Source organism: Heterodontus francisci, chromosome 3, assembly GCF_036365525.1.
Source record: "Heterodontus francisci isolate sHetFra1 chromosome 3, sHetFra1.hap1, whole genome shotgun sequence".
Taxonomy (NCBI): domain Eukaryota; kingdom Metazoa; phylum Chordata; class Chondrichthyes; order Heterodontiformes; family Heterodontidae; genus Heterodontus; species Heterodontus francisci.
In genome coordinates this window covers 107,255,852-107,278,887 of record NC_090373.1, presented here as the reverse complement: position 1 = coordinate 107,278,887, position 23,036 = coordinate 107,255,852, and the positions used below count along the sequence as shown (strand labels likewise).

General features: G+C 41.8%; 2 protein-coding genes across 2 annotated transcripts in view; both read left to right on the top strand.

Moving 5' to 3' along the window:
• The first annotated feature begins 462 nt into the window (after positions 1-462).
• fabp7b (fatty acid binding protein 7, brain, b) lies at positions 463-1,573 on the top strand. The gene is made up of 4 exons (XM_068018300.1): positions 463-535; positions 833-1,005; positions 1,324-1,425; positions 1,515-1,573. Exons 1-4 carry the CDS (start codon positions 463-465, stop codon positions 1,563-1,565), a joined length of 399 nt encoding a protein of 132 aa, XP_067874401.1. The 3' UTR covers positions 1,566-1,573.
• A 1,801-nt stretch (positions 1,574-3,374) lies between these two features.
• smpdl3a (sphingomyelin phosphodiesterase acid like 3A) overlaps positions 3,375-23,036 on the top strand; it is a 73,401-nt gene continuing 53,739 nt past the window's right edge. Inside the window, exon 1 of the mRNA XM_068025377.1 lies at positions 3,375-3,505. Coding sequence (XP_067881478.1) covers positions 3,385-3,505 — 121 coding nt within the window. The 5' untranslated portion in view covers positions 3,375-3,384. The remainder of the gene's footprint in view (positions 3,506-23,036) is intronic.

The following is a 23,036-nucleotide window of genomic DNA, read 5'->3' as shown; positions in this document are numbered from 1 at the left end:
TGGCAGGACGGAAAAGTTTATATTGGTTGCTTTGTTTTCCACTTAAAACGGCAACTAGTGAACTGTAAAAATAAAATTTCCGATGGTGACCAGACGCTATAATTCGTAAACGCAACTGAGACAATGGGGCAGATCTTCGTTCCTTATTTGAATTACAATCTCTCTACTTTCAGTGTTTTGTTCTTTATTACCGTTTTTCTTGAATTTCTTTCTGTGAAACTTTCCATTTCTTCAAATCACAGTCGGTGAGAGGCAATTTTTCTGATCCGCACTTCGGCAGGCCCCGCCCATGACTCCTCCCCACCGAGGGACTGTATTTAGGGGCGATCGCACCGAGCTGGACCACGGGCTTTGCAGTTTCACCGTCAACAGGGTCGTCAGTTCCAACTTTGACGCCAGTTCTCAACGTAAAATCTCTTCCTTTCCTTTCTCCAACTTTCTCTAATCTCCGGTACCGTCACCATGGTCGACGCTTTTGTTGGAACCTGGAAGCTCATTGAAAGCGATAATTTCGATGCATACATGAAAGCTTTGGGTAAGCAGCGCATTGCTAACCTGTTTCAGTACCTGGGGTTCCATCTAAACTTTAAATCTGGAGTTGGAGCCAAAATAAAGGATGGTCAAATCTTGTGTGCAGATGCATGCTTGAAATAAACGTGTTTAGGCTTTGATTACAGTGTAGTGATCCATATTTTAACAGCTAAGTTAAAGGCATGTTGCTAAAATTGCTCATTTTTTTGCGCAAGTAGAACCAGTATGAAGTTAGTCTTTATTTCCATCTCTCGCTTCGAACAGACAGCAGCAACTCATGCAATTTCTGCATTTTTGGCAGGTGTGAGTTTCGCGACTCGACAAGTTGGGAATGTTACCAAACCGACAATTATCATCAGCAACGAGGAGGATAAAGTGGTGCTGAAGACTCTGAGTACCTTTAAGAATACCGAAATCAGTTTCAAACTTGGGGAAGAGTTCGACGAGACCACACCAGATGACCGAAACTGCAAAGTAAGTTGAGGAAATGGCTGTGCCATTTGTTTCTCACGGTGTGCATTAGGAGTAGATGCAGGCGCTGGGTATAATAAAAGTGCCCCAAATAATTTGACTTGTTTTCCCCTGCCCATTTTCCAGGTTGCGAGGTGGTGCTGAAGTCAGCTGAAGAGGTGTTGGTGAAATGTTGCACATTCCAATGGAATTCATGCTGTAGCCTGGATTTACATATTTACAGCTATATTAACAACTGTCATGGTTGGCAATCGATGACCAGTTAATTGTTTATTATATATAGGTTTACCAATCGATAATTCGTATTTTTGGTGTCTACAGACAACGGTGACGTTGGACGGTGACAAGCTTGTCCATGTCCAGAAATGGGATGGAAAGGAAACTACTTTTGCCAGGGAGATCAAGGATGGCAAAATGGTTATGGTACGTGCAGTGACATTTCTGGTGCATTGCTCTTTTCAGTGTGTCAGCGGCTTGAGTTATATTATTGAATTCTTTTTATGTTTAAACAGACTCTCACATTTGACGATATTGTTGCCGTTCGTACCTACGAGAAGGCATAACGTTCTGTGGGGAAGGAGTCCCGTGTCCCTGTCACAACAATCGGGTCCGATTTATTGGACTCAGTGACAGTTTTTGAAATCCGGAGCGGTCCTTCCTCTGGTAGTACTGTAACTTGCAGGGATTTCCATTGGGGGAACCAATCCACGAAACTTTTTTGTAACAAAATCCGAAATACTGCATTTTATGTTTTCAAGTTTAACAGAATAACAATTTTGTAATATCTGTACATCACTTATCCATGTTTTTATTTTTTACAAAACGGAGTTCAATTGTGGAAGCTTTGTGATTTAGTCACAATGACAAGTTGAAACGGTTAATAAAAGTGTTGCTCTGGAACTGACAGTTGTGGTGTTTCTTATGCTAACAATAGATTTGCTTTTATATAAAATATTTGTCATGTCGTTTTATCATGCGCAATACTCCGCTACTACGCGTGGCTTTAAATTACAACGATTTGTTTTGTTCTCTCGCTTCTCTTTCATGAAGTAAGTTATTACGCAAGTCATACTGTTAGGCGCTTAAAATACGTTTGAAAGCCCAGTATCCTTCACTCAACTTCCTGTCATCCTCAGGCCAACTGAAGTTACATCTATAGTCTGCTGCAATTATACCAGAGGAATAAAAACAGGAAGTGTTGGAAATACTCATTAGACCTTTCATCAGCTCACAGCCCTGAAACATTAACTCTGCTTCTCTCTCCACAGATGCTGCCTCACCTGCTGAGTATTTCCAGCACTTGCTGTTTTTATTTCAGATTTCCAGCATCTGCAGTATTTTGCTTTTATTTGAGTGTACCAAAGGAATGTTGTCGATGCGCAGGTGGGTCCTAAATCAATCTACTTCAATATAATGGCCGTAGTGGGTAGCGGGAGCAGAATACATGTTTTCTTTAAAGATTATTCGACAAACCGTTGGCAGAATATTAGTAATAACGATTCAGCTCTGCATCAATTAAAAAGGTAGGTTAAACAGGAATATGAAGTGGTGAAAACAGTTTCCCAATTTGTACATGAAAAATAATGATTTTGCTCAGACGATTCTGTAATGAACTGTGGAAGATTATGCATTGTTCCCAGTGACTTTTGGAATTCCAATGTGCATAAGGAAGTCGCACTTTAAATGTGTTTTGCAGAGAGATAACTTGTCCAGCTGTACTCGCAGCTTGATTTGGGTCAGTACTCTCTGGGTGGAAGCATTCTAACTGGAGAATATTTGGTTATGTGGAGCCCCGAAGGGTGGTAGTGATTTTCAATGTAAAGTACTGGAAACATAACTTGCTCTCAATCAGTATATTTTTTAAAAAAGCAAAGTAACACCACAATTTCTAGTTTTCCATACTTTAAAAAAAACATATACATTTTTGACATCACGTAGGAAAAATGTGTTCAAAACGAATGAACTGGAACAGTGGAGCACAATAAATAACACAGCTGTTTATCTAACCAATTACAGTTCACTTCAGCTGAATTTAAAACGAATGCTACTCTGCAGGAACAGAACAATCCGTTGCATTTACGCATCAGTGGATTTTGCATGTGCCAAATTCAAAACTACAAGGGAAAGCAAAAGCTCACTAATTTTAGAATGCAAAATATAATTTATGCTTCTGCATGTAACTCTTTAAGATTTAATAGCGACAATGGACCCGAAACTCACCTTTTTGGTGGTTAATAGCATTAAAATTAGAAATATGATTGCACTAACGCAGTGTGCTTAACGAACAATCTCCCACTTGCTCAATGACCGCATTAAAACGTGATGGGATATGCGCCGGTCACGTGGTGCCGCTCAGCTGTGCAGCTGCGCATTGAGGCAGCGATGGAGGCGAAGTTGGGAGTTGTAGGTTTGTGGTTTGCCTGCAGTTTGTGTGCATTTCCTGCAAGTGCATCTGCTGTCACTGCCGCTCTCCGTCGGAAAAGTCCAGCAGTCAGGGCCGCAGGTGAGTTGCTGATGCCCTGGGGACCGCGATTTAAAGGAAGGTGAACAGTTTGCTGCTTTTCTTTCCCCACTGTGGCGAGAACAGTAATGATCAAATAAGCAATCCTCCCGAGCTGCTGTTGTTTGGATCTAAAGTTACGGTGGGAGAGCATTGCTGACTTTTTGTTCTGTAATGTTAATATAGGTAAGGTCTACTTTTGTTTTGGAAAGAGTTGACACTTTGCAGATTATAGTTCGATTTGTTACAAAATCATTTGAGATGATGTCACGATGTCCTTGACATGCGAAATGGTTTCCACCTCAGAAAGTAAAAGTTTGTTGTGCAATAACTAATCCGGAAACAACAAGTGGGGAAAGAGGAACGCGAATATGTGAGTTTAAAAACAAGAAATGCTGGAACCACTCAGCAGGTCTGGCAGCATCTGTGGAAAGAGAAGCAGAGTTAACGTTTCGGGTCAGTGACCCTTCTTCGGAACTAGCAAATAGTAGAAATGTCAAAGGTTATAAGCAAGTGAGCCGGGGGTGGGGCAAGAGATAACAAAGGAGAAGGTGTAGATTGGACAAGGCCACATAGCTGACCAAGAGGTCATGGAGCAAAGGCAAACAATATGTTAATAGTGTGTTGAAAGACAAAGCATTAGTACAGATAGGGTGTTAACGAACTGAAAATTGAGCAGCAGCAAATACAAACATGAAAAAAAAAGTGGGTAAGCAAACTGAACAAACTACGATGAAATGAAATAAACAAAAGAAAAAAAATGTAAAAAAGAAAAAATAACTAAAAATAAAAGTAAAATGGGGGGCCCGTCATGCTCTGAAATTATTGAACTCAATGTTCAATCCGGCAGGCTGTAGTGTGCCTAATCGGAAAATGAGATGCTGTTCCTCGAGCTTGCGTTGATGTTCAGTGGAACACTGCAGCAAGCCCAGGATAGAGATGTGAGCATGAGAGCAGGGGGGAAGTGTTGAAATGGCAAGCAACCGGAAGCTCAGGGTCCTGCTTGCGGACTGAGCGGAGGTGTTCCGCAAAGCGGTCACCCAGTCTGCGTTTGGTCTCCTCAATGTAGAGGAGACCACATTGTGAGCAGCGAATACAGTATACTACATTGAAAGAAGTACAAATAAATCGCTGCTTCACCTGAAAGGAGTGTTTGGGGCCTGGGATAGTGAGGAGAGAGGAGGTAAATGAGCAGGTATTACACCTCCTGCGATTGCAGGGGAAGGTGCCATGGGACGGGGACAAGGTGGTGGGGGTAATGGAGGAGTGGACCAGGGTGTCACGGAGGGAACGATCTCTTCGGAATGCTGACAGGGGAAGGGAGGGGAAGATGCTGCCACAGTCCCTTTTATTCCATGGGCTTCAACTTTGCTGGCAAGCCTGTTATGTGGCAATTAATCAAATGCCTTTTGGAAGTCCATGTACCCCGCATCAACCTTCTCTGTTGTCACCTCATCAAAAAACTCAATCAAGTTGGTTAAGCACAATTTGCCTTTAAAAAAATCAGTGCTTGCTTTCTTCAATTAATCCACACTTGTCCAAGTGACTGTTAGTTTCAACCCGGATTATTATTTCTAAAATCTTTCCCACCACTGAGGTTAAACTGACTGGCCTGGAGTTGCTGAGTTTATCCTTACACCTTTTCTTGAACATTTGCAGTTTTCCAGTCCTCTGGCACCACCCCCATATCTAAGAAGGTTAGGAAGATTATGGCCAGTGCCTCCACAATGTCTCCATTTACTTCACTCAGTATCCCTCATATGCATCGCATCCAGTCCTGTTGACTTGTCAACTTTAAGTACAGCCAACCTTTTTAGTACCTCCTCTGTCAATTTTTAGCCCATCCAGTGTCTCAACCACCTCCTATTTCACCATGACTGTGGCAGCATCTTTCTTTGGTAAAGACAGATGCAAAGTACTAATTTAGTACACAGTCATGCCTTCTACCCTTTTACTATTTATGTGCCTGTAAAATACCTTAGGATTCCCTTTTATGTTAGTTGCCAGTCTCTTCTCATACTCTCTCTTTGCCTCATATTTCCTTTTTCGTTTACCCCATGAGGACATTTGTCCTGGTGAAACCTGGTCGGCCTGTATAGCTCCCACCTCCCCCAAGAAACGGTGCCAGTGTGCTAAAAATCTAAAGCCCCTTCCACTTGTACCATTTCTTCAGCCATGCATTCTTCTGCTCTCTCTTTCTATTTCTATACTCACGAGTGCATGGCATAGCAGTAATCCAGAAACTACCCTTGAGGGCCTGCTCGCAAGTCTCCTTCCTCGATCCCTAAAATCTGCCTGCAGGACCTAATCCCTCTTTCTACTTATATTGTTGGTACCAATATGGACCATGAACCTCTGGCTGTTCAACCTCCCCCCTCAGAATGCTTTACAGCCACTTATTGACATCTTTGACCCTGTCACCAGGGAGGCAAAATACTATCCTGGACTCTCATCAGCAGCCGAAGAAATGTCTGTTTCAGTTGCCAGCGATCGCCAAAGCTGGTGGGCAACCATAAAGGCGGGGCTAAAGCGTGGTGAGTTGAAGAGACTTAGCAGTTGTCAGGAAAAAAGACAGAAGTGCAAGGAGAGAGCCAACTGTGTAACAGCCCCGACAACCAATTTTATCTGCAGCACCTGTGGAAGAGTCTGTCACTGTAGAATTGGCCTTTATAGCCACTCCAGGCGCTGCTGCACAAACCACTGACCACCTCCAGGTGCTTACCCATTGTCTCTCGAGACAAGGAGGCCAAAGAAGAAGAATCCCCTATTACTATTGATTTCCCAATCTTTCTCTGTTCCTCCTCTACAGCAGAGTCATCTCTGGTGGACTTGGCTCTGGCTGCACTCCTCAGAGGAACCATCACTTGCACCAGTTTTCAGAACTGAATAAAATTGGAGAGCAAGATGCATTCGGGACTCCTGCACTCCCTGCCTGATCCTGGGTGTTTATCTGGAGGTCATCCATTTCCTCTGTGCCTGCATACCGTCACATTGCAGGGTGACCATCTCTAGAAATCTGCTATCCATGAAACTTTGTCTCAGATGCACCACAGTGACGCCAACCTGGAGCTTGAGCTGCTCCCACTGACAACCCTTCCTGCACATATAGTTGTCTTGGAGTTCTCACGTGGAGCAGGATGTGCAATCCACGGGATTGCGGTGCCCTGCCAGCCATCTATTTATTGGATAACTAAACTTATCAGAAATAAAACTTTTAAAGACTTTTAAAAAGAACTTAAATGTTAACACTTAAAAACCTTTTTTTAAACCCAATTTAATTATTGTAGTTTGTTATGTTTAGAGATACAGCACTGAAACAGGCCCTTCGGCCCACCAAGTCTGTGCCGACCATCAACCACCCATTTATACTAATCCTACACTAATTCCATATTCCTACCACATCCCCACCTGTCCCTATATTTCCCTACCACCTACCTATACTAGGGGCAATATATAATGGCCAATTAACCTATCAACCAGCAAGTCTTTGGCATATGGGAGGAAACCGGAGCACCCGGAGGAAACCCACGCAGACACAGGGAGAACTTGCAAACTCCACACAGGCAGTACCCAGAATTGAACCCGGGTCGCTGGAGCTGTGAGGCTGAGGTGCTAACCACTGCGCCACTGTGCCGCTGTTAGATCCTTACCTCAATACTTAATCACAATGAAAGCTTCCTTGTCACAGCACTTAATCTGACTTCAGTCTCACTTTACTCTTTCAACTTCTGTGTTGCATTGCTCTCTCATCTTCTGGATACTCCACAATGGTATATTGTCATGGCAATTTTGAAACCAAGGAATTGCTAGACGGAAAACTACCAAGTGCTATATAGTGCACCTTCTAATCACATGCTAATGAAGTTTTTTTTACTAATCATGGCAATCAATCTCAACCTCATTCATTTATAACAGACTCATATGAGGTGCGGAAAACTCCAGTGGTGGAATTCTTTGGGAACCGTGGGTGCAAATTCATCTGTTCTGCCCAAGCATGTCATATTTACAGGTGTCAAATTACTTATGTACTGTGTACTAAAATGTTATTTTCTGAAAGAAAAATATCTGAAAGCAGATAGTATTGATTGATTAGATGCAATTCACTGTTCTCCCGAGGGATGCTGTTCTATAAATTTACCACTTGTTCACTGAAATAATGTTGCCACAGATTAGTTTTCAAGTGCAGTCTGTGCCCTCTGGTTCTACTGTTCTGGACAAGGTGCAATAGCTTGTCCTGGGGTTCATCATCTAGTCTAGTGCTTTTCATTTTTTTTTTGTTAAAGGATCCCTTTTTAAATGGATTAATTATCATTGATACCCCCCCCCCCCCCCAAAAATTATAATGCAGTAATCTTATTGCACATATACATTTCTGAATGTAAACTTCATTTGTGTCTTGTTCAAAAGGACTTGCATGAAGTTTTCCCAGGACTGTCCAATACAGTGAACAGTGATGTAATTAGTGATGTGGAAACTTTTATTTGTGCTCCAACAGAAAGGAAATCTTATAGGTTCATCAACATGTCATACGGTGAAGTATTTAATAGGCAACTCCCTGCTAGTCCTGGAGTGAAATTAGGCATGGTGGCTCTTTTTGGGAACACTGACACTCTTTCAGGAGTAACCCTCTACTGGCTGCCTACTCATTGCACAGCTGCTGAGTATTTCAGGGTTTTTCCCCTCCCCATTTGCTGTTTATCAGCCTATCTGCACTAAAATATTGCTGACAAGCTACCTGGTGTGCACCATTTCTGCCATCGTGACACTGCCAGTAACTTGGATAGCCAACATGGTGTGCCCAACCCACACCATTGCAACAAAGGATCCTGTTCACAATATTTCACAGACCACTTGGAAAGACTCTATGGACCCCCAAATGTCCAAATACTCCCAATTTGAGAACCACTGATATAGTCCCTTTAGAATCCTATACACTGATCATATTTCATCTCATTCTTTGCTTTTCCAATGACAATATATCCAATTTACATACTGAAAAACATCCCCTCAATCCTCCTTGTTGCTCTGTTTTGTATCCTTTCAATAGGTGCAATATCCATGATTGTACACAGTATTCTAAGTGCAGTCGCACCAGTGATATATAAGGGGGTAGGATTACCTCACTCTTTAAGTTCACTACGGACCTTTTAATGCATAACCATTCGAAGTGGGTATACTGTAAAGTGGGATCTGGTTAGGGAGAATGTTCCCCCAGAAAATAGCCACTTTTGACAGCTGGTTTGGTCCATTTTACAGGTTTTTATAATAAAATATATTACATTCTGTAGAAGTGGGTGTACTTCAAGATGTAACATGTTACACTGCATATGGACCAAAAAACTGAAAAACCTGCTTATAGAGAAGTGAATTGAACCCAACACAATTGGAATATGCAGGACAGTCACTCAGCAACATAGTTTTTCTTCAGATTCTATATGAAAGAACTACCTCTACAACAGACTAGCCAGTATAGCACCACCTAGACCAGGTATTGTGCAATCTTGTTATGTGAGGTCCCTTGGGTTGGAACGACCATAACATGATAAAATTCTTCATTAAGATGGCGAGTGAAGTAGTTGAATCTGAAACTAGGGTCCTGAATCTAAATAAAGGAAACTACGAAGGTATGAGGCGCAAGTTGGCTCTAATAGATTGGGGAACTTTACTAAAAGGGTTGACGGTGGATAGGCAATTAATAATAATTAAAGAACGTGTGCATGAATTACAACAATTATTCTTCCTGTCTGGTGCAAAAATAAAAGCGGATAGGTGGCTCAACCGTGACTTACAAAAGAAATTTGGGATAGTATTAGATCCAAAGAGGAGGCATATAAAATTGCCAGAAAAAGCAGCAAGTCTGAGGATTGGGAGCAGTTTAGAATTCAGCAAAGGAGGACAGAGATGTTGATTAAGCAGGGGAACATAAAAACTGACTGTAAAAGCTTCTATAAATATGTGAAAACAAAATGAAGACAAATGTAGGTCCCTTACAGTCAGAAATGGGGCAATTTATAATGGGGAACAAAGAAACGGCAGAAGAATTAAACACATATTTTGGTTCCGTCTTCACAAAAGAAAACACAAATAACTTCCCAGAAATGTTAGGGAACCAAGGGTCTAATGAGAGGGAGGAACTGAAAGAAATCAATATTAATAAAAAAAAAAATGCGAGGAAAATTAATGGGTTAAAGGCTGACAAATCCCCAGGGCCTGATAATCCACATCCCAGAGTACAAAAGGAAATGGCCCTGGAAATAGTGGATGCATTGGTGATCATATTCCAAAATTCTATAGACTCTGGAACAGTTCCTACAGATTGGAGGATGGCAAATGTTACCCCACTATTTAAAAAGGTAGGAAGAGAAAAAACAGGCAATTACAGCCCAATAGCCTTACATCAGTAATGGTGAAAATGCTAGAGTCTATTAAAAAGGATGTGATAGCAGAACACCTGGAAAGCATAACTGGGATTGGACAAAGTCAGCATGGGTTTACGAAAGGGAAATCATGCTTAACAAATCTACTGGAGTTTTTTGAGGATGTAACTAGTAGAATAGATAAGGGAGAACCAGTGGATGTGGTGTATTTGGATTTTCAGAAGGCTTTTGATGAGGTCCCGCAAAAGAGGTTAGTGTGCAAAATTAAAGCACATGGGATTGAGGGTAATATACTGGCATGGATTGAGAATTGGTTGACAGGCAGGAAGCAGAGAGTCGGAATAAATGGGTCTTTTTCCGGGTGGTAGGCAGTGACTAATGGGGTACTGCAGATATCAGTGCTTGGGCCCCAGCTATTCACAATATATACTAATGACTTGGGTGAGGGAACTAAATGTAACATTTCCAACTTTTCAGATGACACAAAGCTGGAGAGCAATGTCAGCTGTGAGGAGGATGCAAAGAGGCTCCAGTGTGATTTTGACAAGTTGGATGAGTGGGCAAATGTATGGCAGATGCAGTATAACGTAGATAAATGTGAGGTTATCCACTTTGGTTGTAAAAACAGAAAGGCGGATTATTATCTGAATGGTGATAGATTGGGAAAGGTGGAGGTGCAATGAGCCCTGGGTGTCCTTGTACACTAGTCGCTGAAAGCAAGCATTCAGGTGCAGCAAGCAGTTAGGTATGTTGGCCTTCATTGCAAGAGGATTTGAGTACAGGAGCAAGGATGTCTTACTGCAGTTACACAGGGCCTTGGTGAGACCACATCTGGAGTATTGTGTGCAGTTTTGGTCTCCTTATCTGAGGAAGGATGTTCTTGCCATGGAAGGAGTGCAAAGAAGATTTACTGGGCTGATTCCTGGGATGACCGGATTGATGTATGAAGAGAGATTGGGTCGACTAGGCCTATATTCATTAGTGTTTAGAAGAATCAGAGGGTATCTCATAGAAACCTATAAAATTCTAACAGGACTAGACAGGCTAGATGCAGAGAGTATGTTCCCGATGGCTGGCGAGTCCAGAACCAGGGGTCACAGTCTCAGGATACAGGGTATGCCATTTAGAACCAAGGTGAGGAGAAATTTCTTCACTCAGAGGGTGGTGAACCTGTGAAATTCTCTACCGCAGAAGGCAGTGGAGGCCAAGTCATTAAATATATTCAAGAAGGAGATTGATATATTTTTTTAATGCCAAAGGGATCAAAGGATATGGGGAGAAAGCGGGAACAGGGTACAAAATAAGATGATCAGCCATGATCTTTTTTGAATAGTGGAGCAGACCTGAAGGGCTGAATGGCCTACTCCTGCTCCTATTTTCTGTGTCTCTATCTTTCGCCTATTTATTGGATAACTGAACGGCTGCAGTGTATAGGTGCCAGGAGAATAAACCATTCTTCCACTTTTGAAGTCAGAAACTGCAAGAATCGTGTATGCCAATATCGGGAACCACCAAAAAAAAAGCGAAAAAATCTGAGTGGAATTCCAAATGTTGAAGGCATAAAATTTAAAGTGCAGTTTTGGGGCCAATTCATACCTGGAAAATTCTGAATTTTTGCATTTAACTTAATGCATTCTTCAGCAGTCACACTCCCAAATGTAGTCCTTACCTTATTCATCAATATATTGCACTCCATCCAACTCCATGCCCTTTCAGTGACATCCTCTCTTCAATCAGCTGATTCAAACTGTAGATTAAATTGAAACAACACAGTGGTTGGGCCACAGATTTAGGCACCACATTGAAGAACAGGCAATAAAGCCATAGAAAGTATACAGCATAGATTCACCAGGATGATGACAGGGATGGGCAACTGTAACTATGAGGACATACTGGGACTGTCTCCATTGGAGCAATAAACACAAAGGGGAGATTTAGTCGGGCTTTTTAAAATTATGATGGACGTCTTGTTAGGGTGAATAGGGAAAGACTATTTCCTTCAATTGTGGAGGCAGTAATGAGAGGTTGTGGATTTAAAATGATCAGAGATGAAGGTTAGGAGATTTTTTTTTATGCAGAGTTCGAGCATGGAATATTTTGCAGCAGGCAGTGGTTGATGCAGCGACCATTGTATATATTTTAAGTGAAAGGTGGTTAATTGTTTGAAGTAGAGGAAGACCCTGGGCTATGGGGAGAGCTTGGGCAATGGGATTAGTTTTTGGATTGCTCTAGTCAAGAGCCGACCCACACAATGGGCTGAATGGCATCCTCCTGTACTGTGAACTTCTCTGATTATGTAGCTATAACATCAGTAAATTATGCCAGAAAGGTTGTGATGGTGGTGGGAAGGAGAGGTAGGAAAGAACCAGAGGTTGCCTATCAAACAGAAGTTGCAGAAGTATTTGCACTTCCTTAGATATGAATGGAAGATTCCAGTTTTGAATGGATTTGCATTCCGTTAAAAGCTGCTGCCTGTAAAAGAAGTGTTTAACTTGAAATTGGAAACTGAGCCCGTTGACAGCAGCTTTAGCAATGGAAAAAGGTGGAAGCATGAGTGTTTAAAGAGATGACATAAAGCAAGTTGAAAGGCACAGATCTTGAGGATAATGGACAGTTGTATAGAGTTGCCAGCATAGAAATAAGCTATCTGGCCTATGCCAGCGTTTATGGTCCATACGAGCCACCTACCACCCTCTAAACCTATCAGCATAACTTTCTATTCCTTTCTTCCTTGCATGTTTACCTAGTTTGCCCTTAAATTCATCTTTGCTAGCCGCCCCAACAACTACTTGTAGCAGCGAGTTCCGCATTTTTCTGGGTTAAGAAGTTTCTTGAATTCTCTATTGGATAGTGTCTATTTTATATTTATGATTGATACAAATCAGGTCCAGAAAGTCATATTGGAGTCCAGAGAGCAGAAGATCAGACAGGCATAGCAGGAATAAAACTTAATTGTGGTCAAAATGAGTGAACAAAATGTTCTTCCTCAGGATCATAAGATTGTTGACAAGCTGGAACCCCTCTCAAAACAACAAAATTAATGCACTCATTTATGTTAAAATAGAACACAAAGAGCACTAGCTACAATTAAACCAATACAACCATTTCTTCAAAAGACATTCCCCAGTGCACAAAATTGGGAATAGTTGGTTAAAAGTGAACCCAGAAAGTTAGTTTTATGTTTAGAAGAGCTAGCAACTGGATGGAAGGAGGGTGTAAAGGAAAATTGACAGAAGTTGCAAGGTAACTTGTTCCTGCCTGCTTGTTATTACCATTATATTAAAAGATAAGGCTGCAGTTTCATTTTAGAGGAGTGCTATGCTTGGATTGTGGATTTACTCATATAGTCTGTCTAATTGTGAATGTTTGTCACAGTTATGGACTGTTCAGTAACAGCTTTTTGAAGACCATGCAGATTTACATTGTGTGGCTGAAGATAAAGTATTGGCTTACAGTGTAAGTCCCCTGCAGCATCATAACACATGTGATTGAGCGATACTTGGGGTGGCTGGGTGGGGGTGGGGATAGAGCCTTGAACAGCTGTACACTATGCATATCAGTGGCATATCTGGCACTCAGCACTAACCCGAGGCACATTCACCATCTGGAGTTATGAACATACGAATTAGGAGCAGGGGTAGGCCACTCGGCCCCTCGAGCCTGCTCCGACATTCAGTAAGCTCATGGCTGATCTTACTCCAGATTACCACCTAACCCCGATAACCTTTCACCCCCTTGCTTATCAAGAATCAGTCTACCTCCGGCTTAAACGTATTCAAAGACTCTGTTTCCACCGCCTTTTGAGGAAGAGAGTTCCAAAGACTCAGAACCCTCAGAGAAAAAAATTTCTCCTCATCTCTGTCTTAAATGGGTGACCCCTTACTTTTAAACAGTGACCCCTGGTTCTAGGTTCTCCCACAAGGGGAAACATCCTTTCCACATCCACCCTGTCAAGACCTCTCAGGATCTTCTATGTTTCAATCAAGTTGCCTCTTAATCTTCTAAATTCCAGCAGATACAAGCCTAGCCTGTCCAATCTTTCCTCATAAGATAGCCAGCCCATTCCAGGTATCAATCTAGTAAATCTTCTGTGAACTGCTTCCAACACATTTACATCCTTCCTTAAATAAGGAGACGAATACTGTACACAGTACTCCAGATGTGGTCTCACCAATGCCCTGTATAATTGAAGTATAACTTCCCTGCCTTTGTATTCAATTCCCATTGCGATAAACGATAAGATTCTATTAACTTTCCTAATTACATGCGATTCATGCACTAGGACACCCAGATCCCTCTGCATCTCAGAGCTCCGCAATCTCTCACCATTTAGATAGTATGCTTCTTTGTTATTTTTCCTGCCAAAATGGACAACTTTGCATTTTCCCACATTATACTCCATCTGCCAGGTTTTTGCCCACTCACTTAACCTATCTATATCCCTTTGTAGCCTCCTTATGTCTTCTTCGCAACCTACTTTCCTACCTATCTTTGTGTCATCACCAAATTTAGCAACCATGCCTTCGGTCCCTTCATCTAAGTCATTTATATAAAATGGTAAAAAGTTGAGGCCCCAGCACAGATCCCTGTGGCACACCACTCGTTACATCTTGCCAACCAGAAAATGACCCATTTATGCCTACTCTCTGTTTCCTGTTAGCTAGCCAATCTTCTATCCATGGCAGTATGTTACCCCCTACACCATGAGCTTTTATTATTTGCAATAACCTTTGATGCGGCACCTTATCAAATTCCTTCTGGAAATCTAAGTATAATACATCCACCGGTACCCCATCATCCACTGCACATGCAACTCCCTAAAAGAACTCCAATAAATTGGTTAATCATGATCTCCCTTTCACAAAACCATGTTGACTCTGCCAGATTACCTTGAATTTTTCTAAGTGCCCTGTTATAACGTCTTTAATAATAGCTGCAAACATTTTTCCTAAGACAGATGTTAAGCTAACTGGCCTGTAGTTTCCTGATTTCTGTCTCCCTTCCTTTTTGAACAAAGGAGTTACATTTCCTATTTTCCAGTCTAGTGGAACCTGACCTGAATTTAGGGAATTTTGGAAAATTAAAAGTAAGACATCAACTATCTCACTAGCCACTTTTTTTTAAGACCCTAGGATGAAGTCCATTAGGACCCGGGGACTTGTCAGCCTGCAGCTCCAACAATTTGTTCAGTACCACTTCCCTGGTGATTGTAATTTTCTTGAATTCCTCCCTTCCTTCCATTTCCTGACTTACAGCTAATTCTGGGATGTTACATCCTCTGCAGTGAAGACCGATGCAAAATATCTGTTCAGTTCATCTGATATTTCCTTATTATCCATTATTAATTCCCCAGATTCACTTTCTATAGGACCAACATTCACTTTGTTAACTCCTCTTTTTCAAATATCTATAGAAACTCTTACTATCTGTCTTTATATTTCTAGCTAGCTTTCTCTTGTACTCGAATTTTACCTTATCATTCTTTTAGTCAATCTTTGCTTTTTTTAATATTCTGTCAATCTTCTGACCTGCCACCCATCTTTGCGCAATTATATGTTTTTTCTTTAAGTTTGATACTCTCTTTAACTGTTTTAGTCAACTATGGATGCCGGTTCTCCCCCTTGGAATTTTTCTTTCTTGTTGAAATGGATCTATTCTGTATATTCTGAAATATCCCCTTAAATGTCTGCCACTGCATCTCTATTGGCCTATCCCTTAACCTAATTTGCCAGTTTACTTTAGCTAGCTCTGCTTTCATGACCTCATAATTGCCCTTATTTAAGTTTAAAATACTGGTCTTGGACCCACTCTTCTCTCCCTCAAACTGAATGTAAAATTCAATCATATTATGATCACTGCTACCTAGGGGCACCTTAACTATGAGGTCATTAATTAATCCTGTCTCATTGCTCAATACTAAGTCTAGGATAGCCTGCTCTCTGGTTGGCTCCAGAAAGTACTGTTCCAAGAAATTATCCCAAAAACATTCTATGTTCTCCTCATCTAGGCTACCTCTATCCATCTGATTTTTGTAGTCTATACGTAGGTTAAAATCCCCCATGATTATCTCCGTACCTTTCTGACAAGCTGCCATTATTTCTTCCTTTATACCCTGTCCTACAATGTGGTTAACATTAGGTGTACATCGCTCCCACAAGTGACTTCTTGCCTTTATGATTCCTCATCTCTACCCAAACTGCTTCTACATCCTGTTTTCTTGAACTTAGGTCATCCCTCTCTATTGCGCTAATACTATCATTAATTAACAGAGATACCCCTCCACCTTTTCCTAGCTTCCTATCCTTCTTAAATGCCATGTACCCTTCGATATTCGGGTCCCAATCCATGTTATGGAAGGATTTTAGTGAATGGCTACGAACAAGCTTTGAATTAAACACGGATGTCCTGTTAATATTTCTGTCATGAGCATAAGTACTTTCAGAAAATTGGCTTGGCTAAATAAACAAATGCAAAAGAACCAAGGCAGTTTTATTCAATTTGCAGCAGATGAAAAATCCGCAAGATAGTTACCATCACAAAATGGCATAGAAACAGAGAACATTTCTACCTTAGAAGGAGGTCATTTGGTCCATCCGGCCAAAAAAGAACTATCCAGCCGAATCCCACTTTCCAGCTCTTAGTTATGGCGCTTCAAGTGCATATCCAAATATTTTTTAAATGCAATGAGGGTTTCTACCTGTACCACCTTTTCAGGCAGTGACTTCCAGACCCACAGCACCCTTTGGGTGAAAAACCTCTCAACTTCCCTCTAATCCTTCTGCCACTTATCTAATCTGTGCCCCCTGATAATTGCCCCTCTGCTAGTGGAAATAGCTCCTTCCTTTCCACTATATCGAAGTATCTAAGCCCCTCAATTTTATACACCACAATTAAATCTCCCTTCAGCCCCCTCTGTTCCAAAGATAACAACCCCAGCCTGTCCCGTCTTTCCTCATGGCTAAAATTCTCCATTCTTGGCAATATCTTTGTAAATATCCTATGTTCCCTCTCTAGTGTGACCACGTCCTTCCTGTAATGTGGTAACCAGAACTGTTATTCCAGCTTTGGGCTAACTAGCCTTTTATACATAACCTCCCTGCTGTTATATTCTGTGCCGGGACTAATAAAAGGAAAGTATCTCTTATGCCTTTTTAACCACCTTCTATACTTGTCTTGCTACCTTCAGGCATCTGTGGACATGTACTCCTCTCCAAATGCATTACCACATAGTTCTCCAGATTGAATTTCATTTGCCATTTTTCTGGCCACTTGATATCTTCCTGCAGTCTGCAACTTTCTTCCTCACTATCAATCACACGACCAATTTTTGCATCATCTACAAACTTCTTATTGGAAGTTCATCTACATGGACATTAAACTTCAAATTGTTGCTGGGAAGAAAAAAGAGAGCCCGCTACAAGGAATTGCCGCAAGGAAAGACATTTTTGCATATTAGCAGACAGTGTTGGAACCGGAACCAGTCCCTGCTCCCGCAGTACACAGAACAGATGTGGTCAGACCAGTTTAGTCACATGACTAACTGGCCGTTGCAGAGTTTTGAACTAAGAATTTTAAGTTGGAGAAACAGTGTTTGAAGACAGGCTCCTGGACTGAAGCAGACCTCCTCTCCTCCTGTCTGCTCCCATCTCTTTCTCACAGAACTCCAAAAACCCACTGAAGATACATGAACCCCAAGAGAGAAAAATCTCCTATGGTGAACAAGGTTTAAGAAGAATACTGGGCCCCAACGAAAAGCAAGATCAACCTACAAAAGGACTCTACAGTGAGCTCGAAGACCCATAACAAACTCTTTAATGTTGCCTCAAATCTTTCCACTTTATCTTTTTTCTGCTTTCTTCTGTCTCTTTGGCATGTGCGTTTTTCATATGCATGCTAGCTTGGGCGCATCGTGTATCCATAGACATCAACCAAATTAGAGTTTAAGTTTAATAAATATCACCTTCTTTAAACCTAAAAAAGCCTGTTTGTGCTGGTTTCTTTACCTTATAATTGGAAAGCGGTGAACAAGGATTCACCAACTGGGAGCTAAAATCATAGTGTGTTTAAAATTAAACTTTGTTACAGTAAGACCAGGTGAAGGCTGAGAGGGGCCCCTAGACACCTTTCTCACCTGGTTGTTACACTTCTAAAGGATCAAGGATCATCTGTGGACCTTAGTGGCATTTCACAAACTGCACCTGTGGTTACTGATGCCCTCTTTGCCACGGCTGGACAGCACATTCATTCAGTGACAGACACTGCCTCGTAGGGACAGAGGGTATTTGGTTTCATGTCCTTTTCTGGATTCCCCCAGGTGCAGGGCATCATCCATTACACCTATGTGGCCATCAAAACACCCAGCGACAGGCCAGTGAGATCCATCAACAGAAAGGGCTTCCACTTCCTCAACATTCAACTGGTCTGCAACCACGACAAGAGCATCCTCCATGTGTACGGTCACTTTCCTGACAACTGCCATGACCCATTCAGCCCCGCCAGTCCAGGCTGCCTCAGTTCTTCATTCCAATCCCCAAGATACGTGGATAAATCCTAGAGGACAAGGGATATCCCTTGAAGGGATAGCCACTGACCCCTCTGCGGGAGCTCCAGATAGAGGCATAGAGGTGATATAACCAATGCCATCTGCTCAGTAGGACAACCATTGAATAGGCCAGTGGCCTTCTGAAGATGCCATTGTGCTGCCTGGACCAGTTGGTTGGTGCATTCCAGTACCCTTCTGTAAGGGTCTTGGTCATTGTGGTAGTCTGCTGTGCTCTTCATAACATGGTTGTCCAGAGAGTTATGGACGTTGAGAATGGTGAGCAGGAGGTGATAGAGGAGGAGGTGGAGGTAGATGAGGCTGAACAAAGGTGTGCCCTTGTTGCACGTTAAAGTGGCCTTCTCCAGCTACCTCCAGGAAAAGTACCTCCCCCTTCACCCTCACAGCCTCCAGCATTAGCTCCAGGCTGGTATCGATGAAGAAAGGTGCCTTGCTTCTGGCTCCCCTACGACATCTCGCTTCCCATAGGTCCAGTGGAAAGCTTTGGCAAAAACCACTGATGTCTTCCTCAGGACAACCAGTAGCCTCAATGATGACTGCTGAGGGGAGTCTAAATGAGTCCCACACTTAATCTGACACGCCTCCATTCCCACTCCCAGTGGCTTTAAGTGGGCAGGAAACCTGTCGCCATATCAATAAAGGACTTCCCCACGCTTCAATCTTAACTTTAAATCGGTTTTGCACTGGAGATGGGTTTCTGACCCGAAAACAGACCCGGCTCCTGTTTCCTGCCTCTGTGGCAAAACATTCAGCCCTGGGTGTCAAGCAAAATAAGAAATGCAGATAGCATATTATTTAGTAAGATGTTGATAGCATTAGCCATTAGATTGCTAATGGGAATTGCGTAACAGAAAACCACTGCTTTTTTTTTTAAACAAGGATTTGATGAATTCCAGTTAGATGTCACTTCTGAAATTTTGACAGTCCTAATTTCCACTCTTCCTTTGCACTTAACATGGATAAATCCCCGATAAAATGCCAGTGTTGAATTTAGTGTTACACTACAGTATACAACTTGAGCTCCTTCAAAACTCCACTGTCCATATCCTAACTCACACCAATCCCATTCATCGATCATGTCTTTGCTCGCTGACTTGCATTGGCTCCCAGTGTAGCAATACCTTGATTTTAAAGTTCTCATCCTTGCTTTCAAATCCCTCCATGGCATTGCCCCATCCCATCTCTGTAAACTCCTATAGACGTCCTCTAAATGTCCTCCTCCAATTTTGCCCACTTGAGCAAAAGCATTCCTTCAGTTGCCAAGGCTCTAAGCCTGGAATTTCCTCCCTAAACCTCTACTTCACTCTCCTACTTTAAGACATTCTTTAAAACCTAGCTCACTGGCCAAGTTTTTGGTCACATGTCATAATTTTAAAGTCCTGTTTGATAAACTCTTGAAGTGTTTCACTACATTAAAGGTGTTATATAAATGTGAGTTGTATTATTTACATTAAATTCCTGTTTTATATTGCAGTTGCTCAATTTTTTGTTGTTGAGTTAGATTAAGTGGCAAGAAGAGCTACTAAATTATGTAGAAAGAGATAAAAAAAAAAAGATTGTATTGTGTGCACTTGTATGTTGAGGAAGCTGTAAACAAAACTCTCTCCAGTGCTTTTCTCTGCAGTATTATGTTTGTATCAGACTGTATGAGAGGACTTTTTCTGCAGTTGACATGCTGCTTTGTAGTATTAAGTGTGTCACGCTGGTGGGTTCGTTTCCAGAAGCTCAGTGTAGCATGGTAATTTTTATTGTCAACACTTCCTATGTGACAAATGGGCAAAAAGATACTAGGATATCTAATCATAACTATTATCAAACTGCATGATCTGTAATTAAGTCAGACTTCGACATTTGAATGCGTACTACAGATTAAATTGTAGTGCAGTTAAGTGTGTGTTCTTCTGGGATGCATCAATAGTAAGGAGAAAAGAGCCACAGTGGTAGGACAGACTATATGGAGAACACGAACGATCTTTCCAGTGAAAGATAAATAGTGCCCTGGATACTGCAGATTTGTCTTACTCAAATATTGGATTACTAGTTTGGCACAGAGAATCACTTCAGTTCTAATCACTTCCAGTGCAATAATGAGGGAGTGCTGCACTGTCAGAGTTGCTGTCTTTTGGATGAAACATTAAACGGAGGCCACGTCGGCCCTCTCAGCTGAACGTAAAAGATCCCATCGCACTATTTCGAAGAAGAGCGGCACAGTGGCGCAGTAGTTAGCACCGCAGCCTCACAGCTCCAGGGACCCGGGTTCGATTCTGGGTACTGTCTGTGCGGAGTTTGCAAGTTCTCCCTGTGTCTGCGTGGGTTTTCGCCGGGTGCGCCGGTTTCCTCCCACATCCAAAAGACTTGCAGGTGATAGGTAAATTGGCTGTTGTAAATTGCCCCAAGTGTAGGGAGGTGATAGGGAATATGGGATTACTGTAGGGTTAGTATAAATGGGTGGTTGCTGGTCAGCACAGACTCGGTGGGCTGAAGGGCCTATTTCAGTGCTGTATCTCTAAATAAATAAAAAGAGGAGGGGAGTTATCCCCAGTGTCCTAGACAATATTCATCCCTCAACCAACATCACAAAAACAGCTTATCTGGTCATTATCACATTGCTGTTTGTGGGAGCTTGCTGTGCACAAATTGGCTGCTGCATTTCCTACAGTGCAACAAAGTGCTTTGGGATCTCCTGTGGTCTCAAAAAGCCCTATGTAAATGCAGGTCAGTCTTTTCTTTCTAATTGCCCCCATGTCAACTTGGAGACAACTGGATCCAAGATACTTTTTCCACCCCCTCACCTCCTGTCACTCAAGGAGGAGAATGACCAGTTGGGTCTGATCTTCAGTGTACTTTGTATGAAGCTCTGCACATTACACCTTTCTTTTTGCTAATTCCTTTAACATCTCTTATGGATATGAGTAAGTGTGATAGAATATTGCACAACTGACTTTTAGCTCAAGTATTTGAAGGTGCTCAGTTGTCTGGTTAGATATCCGAGCATCTTTGTGTCCATTTGTCATACAGGTCAGCACCTTAATGAGAAATGTTGACTGGAAATAACATGCTACACTGAGCTTCTGGAAACTAACCCATCTGTCCATCACTCTTATTAATACAGAGCTACATTTTAGATTCAGGTAAAGTAATCTTGCAGAGAACAACATCTAGACACAACCTTATGCTGTCCTAGACACAAAATCTAATTTCTGTGATCAGTTTTTTTTAAATGAATTTGATCATCATTTATTTTTTTAAAAAGTGGAGGTACCACCTTAACAGAGAAAGCTAATTAAGAAAGGTAAGGAGGAAAAAGCTACGGCATGCAGTTGGAGAGGGACAAATGTACGAAGGATGGGAGAAGCTGGAGCAGAAGCAGAATGTTCAGAAAGCAAGTGGGTAGTGGCTCACGGGTACACAGTGTGCTGAGGCATGGGTTCTAATATTTCAAAATAGGTCCAGCAACAATGTAGACTTCATTAAGCAACTGTAAGTAAACGTACACAATCTCTATTTTTTTTTTAGAAATACTTAAGATAAAGAAGAAAAAGTGTGCTCATGACAGATGCCAGGTAGAAAGTACTATTGAGAACCAGGCTGAATATAGAAAGTCCAGAGGGGAAGTGAAAAAGCAAATAAAAGAAGCAAAGAGAGAGCATGAAGAGATACTGGCAGCTGGCATTAAAGGAAATTAAAAGGCATTTGATACAGTGCCACACAACAGACTTGTGAGCAAACTTGTAGCTCGTGCAATAAAAGGGACGGTAGCAACATGAATATGAAATTAGCTGAGTGACAGGAAACAAAGAGTAGTGATTAATGAATGTTTTTCGAGCTGGAGGAAGGTTTATAGTGGAGTTCCCCAGGGATCAGTGTTGGGACCCTTGCTTTTCCTCATATATATTAATCACCTAGACCTTGGTGTACAGGGCACAATTTCAAAATTTGCAGATGATAAAAAAACTTGGAAGCATTGTGAACAGTGAGGAGGATAATGTAAAACTTCATAAGGACATGGACAAGTGTCATGTAGGGCCCCACCTGCCAAAAATCAGGAATATTAATTTCACCATATGAACATTAATTTTAAACTGCTACTGGAGCGAAGAAAGAACTGGTTTTTAAAAAAAACACAATGGATCTTTTGGCTGGAGAGACATTTTTGCATATTAGGAGACAGTACTTGGAAAGGACAAGGTACTAATCCCTGCTCCAATTTAGACCACAGTGGACTTTTGATTACCAGACGTTGAGGGTGGAGGTGCTCGCAGTCCAGGTTAACTGCCAAGATAGCCGAATACACAAACGGATGTGGTCACACTAGCTAGTCATATGACTAACCTGCTGGGCCACCTGAGTTTTTTTAAAATTTGAGCTTGCTACAGAGTTTTAAACTGGCAGAAAAGAAAATGTTTGCTCCTGGACTGAAAAGACCTCTCGCGGCTGGCTCAACACAGCCTCTCCTGTCTGCTGTCATCTCGTTCTCACCAGCTTTGGAATCCATTGAAGACACAGGAACCCCAAGAGAGAAAAGTCTCCTACAGTGAACAAGGTTTAAGAAGAATACTGGGCCCCAATGAAAAGCAAGAATTACCTACAAAAGGAC